At 41.7% G+C, this 15,964-nt stretch overlaps 1 protein-coding gene across 1 annotated transcript in view; it reads right to left on the bottom strand.

The window, feature by feature from the left end:
- Nucleotides 1-15,964, bottom strand: part of Abca13 (ATP binding cassette subfamily A member 13) — a 397,315-nt gene that overhangs the window by 154,700 nt on the left and 226,651 nt on the right. Inside the window, exon 43 of the mRNA XM_013350751.1 lies at nucleotides 4,667-4,937. Coding sequence (XP_013206205.1) covers nucleotides 4,667-4,937 — 271 coding nt within the window. The remainder of the gene's footprint in view (nucleotides 1-4,666; nucleotides 4,938-15,964) is intronic.

Raw genomic sequence — 15,964 nt, 5'->3', positions numbered from 1 at the left:
GAGGGAAGAGACGCTGTCACAGATTGAAGACAAAGTAGAGGAAATGGAACATTCAGCCAATTACACAGATAATTAATAAGGTAGAAACAGAACATGGGATTTGAGGGCACAATGAAAAGATCACATGTAAGAATCACAGGTGGGCTTAACACTCTGAAAGACAAAATACACAAACTTATATTACTATATTCAGCAAAGCTACCAGTAACAACTGAAGATTTAAAAAGTATATTCCATAATAAATAGAGACTAGAAGAATCCATGGCCATTAAGGAAGTCCTACAAATGATACTTGAAGAACGCTTTCATAGTAAAGGAAAAGATAGACACATCCATGAGGCCACAAGAATTTTGTTAAACACGAGGCTCCGTCTACTTGCTGTCTCCAAAACATGTAACTCAACATCAAAGACCTCAAGGTAAAAATAAAATAATAGTGGAAAAGAAATTCTAAGGCCAGAGAATAAGAAAGCAAACAAGGGTCACTGTTCATATGTGACAGAATAAGAATTAGTCATAGTAAGTTCATGCTGACTAAAGAAACAATCCAGCAAAAGGTTATTTCAATTCTAAATGAATATGCAATGAACACACACAATTTCATAAAACAAACACTGGATGTAAAGACATAGATTAATACCAGCAACTTTAATATTCATTTCTCACCCAACATATGGTTCACCTTATCTATAGAGAAACACGAACTAAGAGGCATCATAGATTAAACAACTGAGCAGACATTTATAGAATATCTCATGCAAATGCTGAGAATAAACACCATAAGCAATATTTAGAATTTTCCCTGAAGTAGGTCATATAGCATAACACAAAGTAAAGCCTAATAAATATAGAATCAAGAAACAAAAACAACTAGGTAAAACAACAGCAACAGATAGGAAACCCACAGAAAATACACAAACTCATAAAATTAAACAGCACACTATTTAACTTACAATTCATTAGAGAAATCAAGAAGAAAATTAGTCCTATCATTGAATGAAACTGAAAATATAACATATCAAAACCTAAAATAAACTGAAAATAAAGCTTAGATCTACAGATGCCTGCCTTAAAAAAAAAAAAAACAGAGAGGGAGAAAATAAAGGTGACCACAGTTGCCAGCACCCGTTGTGGAGCTCCAAGGAGCCTGAGGGACAAATGAAGTTTCCAAAGGGCAACGTGGGGGCAGAAAAGGAGTCGAAAGTGTCCTCAGTAGCTCTAAACAGCTAAGAAAAAAAGCCGAGTCTTATGGGATGATGCTTTTAAAGACTGGATCCAAGAAATGAGAAAGAAAAATGGCAGAACAGAGTCACACACAGTAAATCCCTTCACTGCTGTGTCTCAGTTAGCAGGTTGTGAGCACAAAGATCATGCCCAATGAGCCATGGGCTGCCAGCGCCAACAACAGGTATTGAGCATTGTCCTGGAGCTCCCACAGAAACAGGTCAATACTGAATAGGGCTGATCCTGCTTCTGCCAGCAAGCCTCTAGCATCAAGTCACTGTACTGTGACCAGTGCTGCTTGTCCTGGGAGACAGAAAGGGCAGGAAAGCTGCCCACATCCTACAAGCACAGCAGTCATGCCAGATAAGCTGGGGTGAGAGCAACACTGAAGACAGGAACACTGAAGACAGGGTAGTGTGCAGGGGCCTGGGGCTCCCGCAGAAACATGTCCTAACTGAATAAGGCTGGTCCTAGGACCACTGGCTGGTACACAGCATGGAGTCACTGTGGCTGCAGCCCATGCTACTCGCCTTGCTGGGAGACCCTAAGTACAGAGCAGTAGCCTACAAGCACAAAGGTCAAGACCAGAAAGCCTCAGGGCAACAGACATTGAGGGCAGGGGAGTATGTAGCAGCCAAGAGCTCACATAGAACCTTTCCAATGACTTGTTGCAATGAATATTTGCATGTAAAGCTGATTGGGCCACCTGAGGCCGTGTTGATGTTCATGTTCTGTGCTACTGTCGAGAGCTATGATGGTATTCATGGTCTTTATCACTACAAGAGACCATGCTGAGGTCAGTGGCACTTGGTGATACTGGAGACCATGTGTAAGTCCATAATCCATGCTCTTGCTGATAGTAAAGGCAAGGAATCTACTTTTGCCATGGTATTGGTGACTGCAGACTCGCAGTTGAGAAATAAGACATAGAATGCCTAAAGTGACAACCCTTATCCCCACCCTACCCCTCAAAAAAGTAATAGCTTAGTCAAAAAGTCATAAAATAGAACTCTTAAAAATTATGATAAGAATGCTGATGTGTAGCTCTCCACAACTGTTGACTTCTGGTTGGGTTCAAAAGACTCTGTTTTCATTAAGGAGCTGACCACTGAGAATTTGACCATAATCCAGTGAGTACAGGCTATAGGTAATGAACCTACAGTGAATATTATACTAAACAGAGAAAGCCCTGAAAGTATTTCAGCTAAAATTAGGAATATGAAAGGGGTGCTTATTTTCTCTACTATTATTTAATTTAGTACTTGAAGATTTAGCTAAAGTAGTCTGGAAAGAGAAGTAAATAAAGAAATAAAATTATGAAAGGAAGAAATCAAAGTAATCTTACTATGCAGATAATATGATTTGGTATATAAGAAATCTTGTGAACTCACCCAGGAAACTCTTAGAGCTCATAATACTTTTGACAAGTATTATGACAACTCTCAAACTGTTAAGGAGAGATAAGAAGAAAGTCTTCAAGACACAAGCATAGAAAGAACTTTCTGAAAAGAACTCTGATAGCTCAGGAAACAGTGTCAACAGGGTCTCATGGCTCTGCACAGAAAAAGAAATGGAGCTTAAAGAACAGGAAAAAATACTGCCTGGCTCTTCATTTGATAGAGGACTGATAGCTACCCTATATAAAGAACTCAAAAGACTAAACAAGAAAATGAGCAACCCAATAAATATACGTATTGATGATATGGGCAGACCGTTCTTTAAAGATGAAATCTAAGTGATCAATAGACATGAAAAAATGTTCAACTTTGCTAACCATCAGAGAGGTACAAATTGTTACCAAGATGCCATTTTACCACAGTCAGATTGACAGTCATCAAGAAAATGACAACAAATGCTGGCCAGGTTTAAACACTGTTGGTAGGAATGTAAACTAGTCCATCCACTTTGGAAATCAGCATAGAGGTTATTCAGAAATTTTAAGTATGAGCGCTCAACCTTATACAAACAACTAAAGATAACCGAGGAAAGTTGTGAGCAGAAAGGTGGTCTTCTCCAGGGAAAAGCACACCAATTGGTTGCCCAGTGCCTGTCAGCTCCGAAAGTCTACATACAAGTAACATTAGATGCACTGAACAGGTTGTATTTAGGAATACATAGGTGTATACATACACATGTATGCATGCAGTAAAAAGAAAAGAGTCCGTGGATGTGAAAGAGAGCAGGGACACTATATGGGAGAGTTTGGAGGCAGGAAAGAGAAGGGAGAAATGCAATCATGGCCTCCAAAATAAAAAAAGTAAAACTATTGCAAAATAATAAAAAGAAGATACATGGAGCCAATTTGCCCTATTTCCAGAGAAACTTCAGTGACCGTTTATAAAACACAAAGCTGACTTATGTTTAAAATAAATGAAAATTCAATGGGAAAAAAATAAAAGAATGGATCAGTCAGTTCGATCTCTTTGGGGTTTATTTGAAGATCTCCAACTTAAAATATCACAGAGCTGTTTGCACTTCAATATTTATTGCAAACCGTTCACTGTAGCCAAAGTGTGGCCCCGACCTCAGAGGCTGAGCAATGGAGGAGTGGAGAAAATGCAGCATTTAGACAGAGTTGAGGTGTGGAGGCTTTTAGAAGGGGGTCCCAGTGGAAGGCCATCAGTTCATGTGGGCTCCCCCATGAGAGGTGACCCCTGGGCCTTGATTAACCCTGTAGAAAATGGAGGGAGTTAAAGATGACTCTGAAGAGAAAGCAGGCAAGCTGAGGGAAAGAGGACGCACAATTTCCTGTCCTTCTGTCTCAACTACAAACTAGGTACCCTGAGAAAATTCTGTATAGATTAACAAATTCCTCCCAATGTTTTACCAGCAAATCTGCCTGGCAGACCTGAAAATGCTAATCATTCTGATCCCATTCAGCTTGGGCAATCCAGTGTCTAGCTGGGAGGGATGTGCAATTGGGAGCCCTTGTTGTGAAAAGGACTGTGGAGGGCTTTGTATAATATACAACATACATACTTTCCTAAAATGCTAAACTATTGGGAATATACCTAGCCCTCTATTTCTTTCTAAGGGTCAGGCTGCTGGGGTGTGTCAGCCCCTTTGCCTCATGTCCTCTTTCATGGGGGATGCTTAGGTGCTGTGAGGAGCCAATCAGTGATTGGTCCAGGCCTGTCTATCAGCTACTGTAAGTCAGCCCTCAAAAGAACCTCTTAGGTAATTTTTGTGTATTCTGACCTCTGGAATAATATAAGTATTGATATTAGAGGGAGAGGGGCTAGGGACCAAAGCCAGGGACTCGGCCAGGCAGGGCAAGTCCTCAGCCTGCGAGTTATCCCGCAAACTCCTTATATGAGAATTTTTATCTGGTGTTAGAAAAACAGAAGAAATTGATGTCATTGCTGTTTGGCATCATCAGCTCGAGATTCTACACCCACACAGCCATAAAGTTGCTTCCAAAACACAGCAAGGAGTCTCTTACCTGAAAAAGTAAGTTTCTGCAGTCCCATAATGCCCAGGCGTCAGTTTGAGAGGCGGGTAAGTGATAGCCAGAGGCTGCACCATGAACAAGCCCATGGCCAAGGCCACGAAGAGCACCGGCAGTAGCAGGTCTGAGGTGGTGCTTTTCCAGGCTCGTAGGGTGTGCAGTAGCCGCTTCCTCAGGAGTGACACCGCCTGTCCCAGAAGCAGCTGGAAACCCCCCGTGGGCTCAGACAGGGCCCATACAGGTGGAGTCCTCACAGGAGAGGCACCTGTAGGGGAGGAAAGATGGACAGGGTGAGCGGAATGCAGATGTATGGGGCTCCTTGCTCTTACCTGGTTCTGATGAATTCCCATTTAACCTGTAGGGACCCTGGGCCACCTCTCAGGATAGCTTCTCTATCCAGACAACCACATCTGGGCTTACTGGATGCCTGTTCTGGAGACTATACTATGACGACAGACACTAAACACAGCGACCAAGGACTTCTGTGCCCCCTCTGACGTCGCCTCTGAATGGGGGGCAGCGGGAAAGACCTCCTCCAGTGTGCCTGGAAGTTGAATGAAGCCTGAAGAATGGTGAATTCTGAGGCATCAAAGACAGAAAGGGGGCAGGATGTTCTGGGAGCCAAATCACTCTGACTGAGTTGGGTAAGAAAAACAGGGCTGAAGAGCTGATCTCTCTTTAGCACCCACTCGCCACCCTCCATCTCTCCAATTTTCTTCTACCCTTAATTTGGGTCTTTCTTGGGAACATTGAAGACTGTGTGCACATGTTGGCAATCAAAAAGAACCATGGCACCTGCTCTTTCTAACGTCGCCAGCCATGGTTCTTCCTGCGCTCTCTGCCTTCACCGGCAGAGAAGAGAGTAGTTCTCCATCCTGGCCTCTGCTCCAGGGACAGATGCCAAAAGTTCCATGCCCTTATTAATCATGTCCCTCCATCCTTCCTCTGTGGACAGCCTCCATGACCATATAGTAATTTTAGAGGACGTCTGGGCTGTGAACCAGTGCCATGCAGGTCAACTATAAGCATCCCTCAATGGTGAGTGTCTGCAGGCGTTATATCTCCACCATACGCCTACCCCGGAATGGTAGACCTATTAGTCCAGACATGTAACCCAAACAAAGCTGTCAGAGACCAAAGGTGAAGCAAACCCAGGGCAGAGGCTTCAACCTGGTCCTGTGGGAAGATTGAGCTTGCTCAATCACCCCCCAGGAGCAACTTTTCCCAAGGTCTAAGGTTTTCCGGCAAAACAAACCGAGAGCAAAGCATTTTGCAGTAAAAGTAATGACATCAGAGAACAGATGTAGGAACTGATTGTCCTGTTCACAAGCGCCAGAGTAAAAGGTGGTTTGTAAAAGAACAGCAAATTAGCTCTACGATAGAATAGAACAGGAGTCACTTTTGAAAGCTCAATTATTTGCGATGGTGTTAAGATGGGAGCTGGGGCATAGTGGTGTGACGATGCATATCTGTATTACTCCTTTGTTTGTCTAAGGCACTCAGTGATGGCCCTGTTTATGGTAGGTATTGGGTACGTGATTTCTGTCCAAAAACACATAACAAGGGTTGGGATGAACACATAAAGAAATAAAGCAGTCCAATGGAGCATGGTGCTGGGATTCAGATAGGAAAACCTTACAGGGTAGAAAGGAGAGAGTTTAGGGAGTTTGTAAGCAGAGAGCCAAAGCAGGAGATGCAGATCACCATGGTTTATGACATAAATCATTCTGCTGTAGCATGACACAGGGTACTCCCGTGGCATGTGGCAGGACAGGAAGTGAACAGCGATCAGAAAGGAAGGCTAGGACAGTCTTCTACCCATCTCCCAAGATGCCTCCATCACCCCCTGGTTAGACCTGCGCATCACACTGTTCAGGGAGGCTATAAGAAATAGAAGATAAACATCAGATTTATCTGGAAACTTTAAAAATGCCAGCATCCTGGCACTATTTCAGAAAGCCGAGTCTCAGACAAATAAATGTGCTCATTCTGACCTCCCTGCTGCTGAGTCTGGCTGTGGTGATATTTAATGCATTGTCAATGGTGGCCCAGATGTGGCTGTCATAAAACACTTACCTCAGCCAATACAGGGACATTAGTGCTATAAAAGGGAACTAAGCATGATGCTGTCACTTTGGTGATGCTGCAGAATACTTGCAGTGTGCCTACAGTTGGACTAGGACAGCTACACACACCAGCCAACTGGAGATAGAAGTCCTGGGTGGCTTGTTCTGCTTTGCTTCAAAGGGCACTGAAAGGCCCCAGGCAGGTTTTGTGACTTTTCCATCTCTACCATAGCCACACCTCACAAATGGACCTTTCTGAAGCATCTTTTGATAGCATATCTGACAACCCATACTTACAAAGTAAGCACCTTCTCATGTGTGTGTACAGAAGGAAAAAATGTTAAGTGTTGTTTGTATAGAAGCAAAGAGCATGTCTGCTCAGGAAGTTTTCCCTGGTGATGAAATGAGTGTGGAAGTCGAGACGGAGAAATATGGGGAGATAGGGTGGAGGTTGCCAGTGCCCTCAGTTCTTAAAGAACCTTGGGAGCAACACAGTATGGTGGGAGAAATTCAGTCTTCACTAACCTATATAGGAACCCACTGTTACCTATCTTCATACTGTGTGACTTCTGAAAACCTACATAACCTCTCTGAATGTCATCTCCTAATTATAAAAGAAAGATTTAAAATAATTTCCCTCCACATAATGAGGGTTATTAGGATATATATGAAACTATCAAAGCAGTACCGTGTTGACTTCCAATTACAGAGAATGTCCATCAGACAGTGTCAGGAAGTCTGTGGAAGATAGGTGTGCCTCCTGTCAGGGAGAATACTCTACCTTTCCATACAAGTTAATTGGATGTAAATGAGAAAAGTAAGAGGCTAAGATACTTTATAGTTATGAATCAACCGCCATTCAAATATTCATGGCTAAACTTATAAAAGCATTCGTATGAATAATTTAATAGACAAAATTAAAATGCCGAATCAAATTGTTACGAATTGTCTTGTTTGACTTATGAGTGCAATTATATACAAGGACTCCAGTTACATCTACAATTATGTACTCCCCATTTACTCAGACCATCAAACTGCTTATGGAACATGTCCAAAGACTTTTTTTTGAACAGTGATGAGATGACTGTAACTCTTCAAATGTTAGCACCTGGTAGAGCCCTGAGCTGAAAATGGGGACTTCATGTCTGATGCTCACATCACCTACAACCCTGACATTCCAGAAGACTTAGGATGGATGTGTCACCAGTATGATGCTTTCATGTTAATAAAAGTGAGTGCTCAAAACAAAATACTCATAACACGTTTGATTATGCTGTTCATGAAAAATTAGAAATAACAAGTTGATCTGTACTGTAAAGGGAGACTAATTTTGGCTCCTCAACTCATCTAAGTGACACAGATTGTAAATAATGTCAGCCTCTAACATTACTGAGTGTTCAAGGAAAGGGTCTGATAGCACATTCCTGGTGAGAGAACAGATCTCGAAAACCACTGATGTGAGATAAACATAGGTCTTCTTGAATTTTCTCATTTCCAGTTCTAGAGCTGTATTGATTCAAACCTGGAAACCCATCAAGTGTGTGAAGTCAGGTGACTTGTTAGACTTTACACAAATCAGTTTCAGGAAACTGGAAACAACTTAGTGTCTAACACATGGGGACTAATTGAAAAGGCACAATGTAGGTGGAGTGCCTCTTACTGTAAATGTTTGGGACTGGAAAGAAGCCTTTGAGGTTTCAGATGTTCTTCAGTTTGGGGATGCGGATTTATGTAAAATGAGAATGGGCCCCCAAGTCCAAACACCAAAGCCATTCACACTTCACATTATTCTCATCTACATCACCAGAAGATATTCCACACGATCCTTTCAGTATGTCTTGGTTCTATCTGAGACTCCCATATGTGGAGAAATTTCCACTTGTGACCCTCTGTTCGGTACTGTTGTGGGATAATGCTCTTGTACACTGTAATTAGTTTAATAAAACATCGATTGGCCAGTAGCCAGGCAGGAAGTATAGGCAGAGTGACAAGACTGAGAGAATTCTGGGAAAATGCAAGGCAGAGACACTCACTAGCCTGATGTAGAGGAATCAAGATGAGAATGCCTTACTGAGAAAAGGTACCAAGCCACGTGGCTAAAGATAGACCAGAATTATAAATTAATTCAGTTGTAAGATATAACTAATAATAAGCCTGAGCTGACTGGCCAAACAGTTAATAATTAACATAAGCCTCTGTGTGTTTCTTTGGGACTGAATGCCTGGGTGACCAGGAGGGACGGAAACTTCCATCTACACAGTACATAGAGAGTTCAGACTTTAGAGCAGAATGGATTTGGATCAGGAGACTTAACATGTACAACAATGGAACACATTACATACTAAATACTTAGTGTACAGAAGATATTTCTTCAAGTCTATAAATGAATAAAGCAATAGAAATGGAATTGCATCGTGTTTTGAAAGAAAATGTTTACACAGAGACCCGGAAGAGAGTTCCATTAAAAGGGTGGAAGGGGATGCAACCCTGCAGCATCAACAGTGTGCATGGCTCATAGCAGCACACATTACCCAAGACAAGAAGCATCAAGACTTGTGCTTATGGAAAAATTCATTCAGCATGAAATGTCATAAAATATCACATGTGGAATAAATGAAATTCATTAAGTATACCAATACTAAACAAGAAAAACTAAAATTTTAGTGTAGTTGCTTTCAGTGAAAAGTTGTCTTTTAACAAATAATTATGTATTCTATATACTACTTGATGAAATAGAGGTTTTTACTATCTGAGCCCTTTTTAACTTACATGCAAGCTACGATTTATAAGTCAAGACGGTGGCTACTTGCATTTTCTTCTTCACAATTTTCTTGATTATTTCAAAACTGAATATTCATCTTATCACCCATAAAATGATATACATGTTCAGGAAGTGAAGTACAGTTCCATGAGACATAAACAAGATAATTCTCTGTTTATTTAATTGCAGCACATCAACTTGAGACAGATATTTAGGATCTCATAGTAAAAGCTGGATGTGGGGGCTAATGCCTATGATCCAGGACACTGAAAGCTGAGTGAGAAGGATCATTAGTTTGAGGTCACTGAGAAAGACTTTGTCTCAAACCCCACTTGTGGTTTCCAAACCTGGACTTCCTGTGTACTAATCAGCAGGTCTAGGAAAGTAGTTCAGCGGTAGAGTACTATACCAGAATATGAAAATCCAACAGTTCAATTCTCAGCACCCCCAGAAAACCTCATGCCAGTCAGTGTTTCATATAGTTATAATTGAATCTGATAGAGATGACACTACGAAATAAATTAAATTGAGAAATAAAATATAGTCTTTATTTCTGTTGTATTCTGTTGTAGGACTTTGATTTAAGTACGTAAATAAAGTTCTAAAGGGACTTGGAGTCAAATGCACAAACAGAAGAGCACAACAGAGCACAGGCTCGGGGGCACCTTCTCCACAGAGGCAGTCAGTGCCAGGACTGTTGGCTGACAGTTTCGGAAGGGTGAGAAGACTAGGAATATGTTCCATAAACTGAAGGAATCTGGTGACACAGATAGAACTGAACTAATCTGCTGAGGGAGGTGTGAGTGTTATTCTCTACTGCAAACCCAGCATGACCCTGGATTCCCACATCACAGATATGAAAAGGCATAAGTGACTAGATGCTCACCAACCAACCCAGTGTGATGAATCTAGTGAGCCTCAGGGGAACCTCAATCAGATGTATGTTTCTTTGAGGAATATGTTTTAATAAAATAACTAGATGTCCTTAGGATGGCTTTGACTTCCGTAAATGTCCCATAGAAGTCCATGACCTAGCACCAGCTGTCAGCATGCCTGACTTCCAGTGTGGCTCATCTGAACTCTGCACATTGGTGGCAGGTATTGTTCCCTCAGTTTCTTAATTTATAAAACAAAAGCCTAGATTAGCTAGTTTTCAGCCTTTGTTCTGTTTTAAAAATACTTTTAATAGTGTGACAGTTGCCCAAATCATGACTAAATTGTCTTAAATTCACTACTTATGTTTTCCCGAAAACTCAAACAATCAAACCAAGGCTCTTCTTCTTAGGGAAGAATAGAAGAAAAGAGGACAAATAGGAATCCAAAACCAGAATGGAAATAAAAACCAAAAAAGGGGACAATATTTTGTGGCCCTTACATAGCTACTAATTCATCATAAGTCTCAAATACAACTATTTCATAAATATTAATATAGTAATATGTACAACCTTGATCTATAACTTTGGTTAATTACATTTTTCAACACCTATTGATGATGTTTAATTCTTTGAAAGAGGATCTAAAAAGAGACTGCATTTATCTAAATCATTTAATGGGTGATTTCACAACATGGTCTTACCAAACTTTTATGAAACTTTATCTGCTTATCTGTGCTAATTACCATATTGCTTTTATAATGCTATTTTTCTTAAAATGTCAGAAACCGGATCACTAGGTAAGTCAGCTCTTTTCTCTATGTCATGTCACTAGTCTCCAGCGGCCATTTCGCAAAGGAACTCTTTGGAAACTACACTTGTCAAAATAGCCCAAGTGTGGGAAGAGTTGGATCAGGATTTCACCATGAAGCAAAGTCATAACTTATGCAAACCACACTTTTTATTCATTTAAAAGCTTCTAAATTCCCTCTGATAAAACCTGCCTTGAACAGACAACAACTCATCCTTCACAAGACCAAAAATGCAGTTCTACAACCTGGTGGTCACAGAAATGCTGAAGGCCCCAACTTCGCTGCAACACGTCAAAGATGGATCCTCCACCCCACAATGGCCCCACTTGTGGTTCCCAAGCCTGGGCTCCCTGTGTGGTTTGAACTAGTTGTTAGGGAAATGGTGTCATGTGCCTTTTGCGGTATGCCAGTCATGGTTTCCATGTGGCTGTGTTGCAAGCCCCGATTCTGATCGTGCACAGAAGGCAGTGTATACTGTAGAGAAATACAGGCGTCCCGCTTCTTGTCCTCCACCTTTGCCTTTCTCACATCAGTGCCTCAAGTGAAAAAAAAGAAAAGAAAAGAAATCCTGATAATACAAATAGGACCTTTTAAGGAAGCATCTGAGACACACTGAGAGTCAATAAACATAGCTGGAAAGAAAAAACCCTCTCTGTTACTAAATTCTCTCTTCAGTCTGAGCTCTGTGCTTATCCCCTTGATGTTCCCTTCATGGCCAAGTGTCTTTGTCTGCATGGGAACTGAGGTCCTTGGAACTGGAAAGAGGTGACTGAGTTTATCTTATTCTCAGCTTTCAGCACTCCAGTAAGACAGCAAACTCTGAAGAATGAATGAACAAATGGACAGTCATCAAAGGAGGATCCAGGATCCTTATCCATCGAGCCAAGGCTCCCTTTCTCCTAGACTCATTATTTTCTCACCTAGATAACATAACACCATCTGTGTATCTCTTCCAGGCCCTTTAACCTCTTGATTCCTTCTCTGCACTGGCAATCTTGTTTACTGGGTCCATTCACAGCATATCACACTGTGACTGTTTGAGCCTTTCATGTGAGCAATGTGCTAGAAGTAGCGGGGCACAAGGTTATTCAAGGGCCATTGTATCAAGATGTGTCAAGGCTTGCCTACATAAATTTCATCTAAGTGTTAAAGATAGGCATTTTGAATTCAGGTGAGAACAGTGGAGAGTCTTGGGGACTTGAGTGAGGAGGAGGATAAAGAACACATCAACAGAAGATGCCTTCAGGTCATTGACTGGTGCACCATTTCAAGATAATTCCCTGAGTGTGATTTTTAAAAAGCTAAGTATTTAACAAAGCAACATCATGCTTTTGTACTATGGTCTAAAGAGATAAACACAACTGCTTACAACATCCCTTGGCACTTCTGTTTACTAGGGAGGAGGTGACATTTAAGAAACTATGGAGAAGATGGAAAAAGGTACAAAACTCCAAGACCTATATTTCTCTCACATCCCAACTTGTATGTACTACATGTGGAAAAAACCCTACACTATGAAATTTAAATTCACATACAAATATATTCAAATTATTACATAAATTACTGCTGGGCTGTGCACATATGCACTGAAACATCAATTAATTTCATGTTAGACTTGGGATCTCATTTCTGTGACTCCTCTTTATGTATATGGAAATATTCTAAGATCTGAAATACTTCCATTCCCAAGTACTGCTCAAGATGCCAGGTCATAGTGCCCTGCTCACTGTGGTTCCAGTGAGTAGGTGAAAGTTTGAGAAGAACTGATAAAAACCCTTTTGGACAGGTTCATCGCAGCTTCCTGTAGAGAGAAAGATGCCAGGAAACGTTGCCCCGGGCTACTCTCATCCTGAATTATCCAAGATGCCCCGCCATTACTTTGAGGCAATGGCTACACTAAAGATGAGCGAAGCACACCCTTGTCACATATTTCACACAAAGATGATATTCCAGCTCAGAAAATGAAGATTGGAACTATTCATCACCAGCCCCGGGAGCTTTTTATGGCAGCTCTGATCTGCATGGTGACAAGAATTACAGCTTCACACTCTTCCTACTTCCCACTGCCCCTGATAGAAGTCATTGCTTCCTGGCACCTGCCACCACCGATTATCCTGCCCAAGTCTATTTCAATTCCATTTTATTTTGGCAGCCTCTTTACTGCAGAGCACCCTGCTGTTAGCTCTCTGCTGGTTTTAACTAACATGGAAAACAAACCTTCTTTGGCATGTATAATTGGCAGCAGCAATGCCCCCCACCCCACCTTGCGTGCAGGGATTGAGAGTTTTGAAGTTCAAGGAAACGTGGACAAAGAGGAAAAGACAGCCCTGTGGATTTAACACCATGGTGAAGCTTGAGAGACACACATAGAATTTGGAGCAGTTCTTTGAAGAGGCAGTAGATTACAGCAGACTTTCCTGGGACAGGCTGTGCAAACAGGATTGTCTTAAAAAGCAAAGGAGAGGTTGCAGACCCTTCAAATTAATCACTGCCAAAATTGCTTTCCATCCGTAGAAGCGGTAGCAATTAGGAAGGAAATACAGAGGATTACATCTTGGGAGAAAAAAAAAAGAGAGGGATTTTATGTAAAATGCTACTGACAAGCCATTGAGCTCAAAATTTAAATGTGATCTCAGATCTCAATGAGGGGATGAGGCTCCACGAAAATGGCAGTAAAAAAGGAAGAAAAGAGAAAAGCCACGGCAGTGAACACCTTGTATAGAAAAGACAGCCGTTCGCCCCAGCTTCACTTAGCATTAGCTTTGTGAACTTTCACATCAACTTGAGGCTTAAAGAGCTCTAGAGAGCTATTCATGATACTGACCACAGGCCACTGAAATCAGAGGTGACAGGAGTGACGGTTAGCACAATGCCATAAGGTGTGGTGGTACACACATCTCTAACCTTAGCACTCAGTCAGGGGGATAGAGAGTTTAAGGCCAACCTAGACTGCACAGTGAACAGAGTTGGGGGGCAGCTAAAGGAGGAGAAGAGGAGGAGGGGTAAGCTGGAGGGAAGGTAAGTACCCAGAGTCAAATTCTGTGAAAGTCACATGGAAGAATATTCTATTCTAACAAGCACCCAGGTGATTTTTCAACCTTCATTTAAAACTGTATTTTGGAAGACAGTAGCCATAGTGATGGCACATCTGTGGGGTTGACACCATGCATTCTGAAATTCTAATGTGAACAAGATAAGGCCATGTGGTCACAGCAGCCTGCACCTACCTATTCAAATAACACATCTGGTTCTATTTCCCTCCCCCTACACCTCGCCATCTCATTCAAAGGCAAGTTAATCAAGAAGAATGCATTCCACAGTGCATACAGTACTGGGAACACAACAGCAAATGAGAAGGTTCCAAGCCCTTCAGTCTCACAGTTGCAAGTTTTGAATGAGCAGTAGTGACATAAATACAGTCTGCCACAATGCTCTGAGAGTCAGAGAGGCCCACAGATCTTCTTAAAAAGTTTTCTGGCTAGTCTAGCGAGCAGGAGATATATTTTCTTAGGAGTGCATGGGTAGAATTTGAGCCCGAGTAGATAAAAGTTACCAATTGTTTTAATTAAGAATAATGAGATCAAACAATTTAAAGGAAGCCTGACTGTGTTTGAAAGACTGCTCCAGTCAGGATCCAGGGAAAACTGGACATGGAGAGTGAAAGAACAGTCGGTTCATGAACAGCTCAGACATTCTTGTTTGCCCACTGGCTTCAGAGATGGTATACTCCCATACCGTGAACAAGAAGGGAGAAAACGATGTATGGGGAGACAGTTTGAATTTGGACATTCACTATTGCGGGTACCTTGGAGATGTGTAGATGGAACTATGGAGTGGTGACCAGAGAAGTATTCTGAGCAGGAGTGGTACAGGAGTGATGTGGCCAAAGCTAAGCCAGTGGCCTGTGGGAAAGCTGGTGAGAGAGGAAAGTGAGTATTTAGGAATGGCTGAGATAGAGCTGGATAGAAAAACCCTGATGAAGAAAGCAAGCTGAGGAGGAATGATGTTCAGAGAGAAATTAAAATGTAAGATCTTAGAGTACAAAGAAATGTCACTATTGCCATGAAAAGACAGGTGCTGCCCTAGGAAGCTGGTGACGTGGGGCACCAGTGAATGTAGAGCTGGCCTTCCCAGTACGATGATGGGGAATAACAGAGACCTCAGCAGACACATGCAGGAGATGAGCTTGCCTAGGTACATTTGGCAGCTTGGGTTCTGATAGCAAAGTGGACAGCTCAAGGCACAGATATTCACTGTCTGTTCTAGAGGCAGGAAAGACAAGGTAATGCCCACAGGGCTGATGCTTTATGAGACCTCTCTCCTTATCTTGCAGATAGTATTTTGTCCCAGTGTCTTTGCCCATTGTTTTTATTAAATTCCATTTGCATCTTTTTGCACATTTTGGCTTGATCATCTCATGCATGGTACCAGTTACACTGGGTGATCATCTGCCTGTGTGACTTCATTTAACTGTAACTATAATCAACTGTGTTTAGCATCTTCTATCCAGAACCAGGACTGGACATGGACATATGAATTATGATGCAATTTAGCTGAGCTCACAATAGCATCACACTGTTGGAAAACAACACACACTAGAACCAGAATTTGTTGTTTCAAAAACAGCATAAAAAGCTCTGGAGGTGTGGTGTGTGAACCAAAAGCACCTCCTGGAAGCTTGTTACAAAACATAATATGGGCAGCTCCCAGGCCCACCGACATAATGTGTATGGTTCAGCCTAGTCACCTGAGCTTAACCAACAGTAGATCATCATTTTTTT

The sequence above is a fragment of the Microtus ochrogaster genome, linkage group LG1 (assembly GCF_000317375.1).
Source record: "Microtus ochrogaster isolate Prairie Vole_2 linkage group LG1, MicOch1.0, whole genome shotgun sequence".
NCBI classification, from domain to species: Eukaryota; Metazoa; Chordata; class Mammalia; order Rodentia; family Cricetidae; genus Microtus; species Microtus ochrogaster.
The sequence above is the reverse complement of the archived record's forward strand: the minus strand, read 5'-3'. Positions and strand labels throughout refer to the sequence as shown.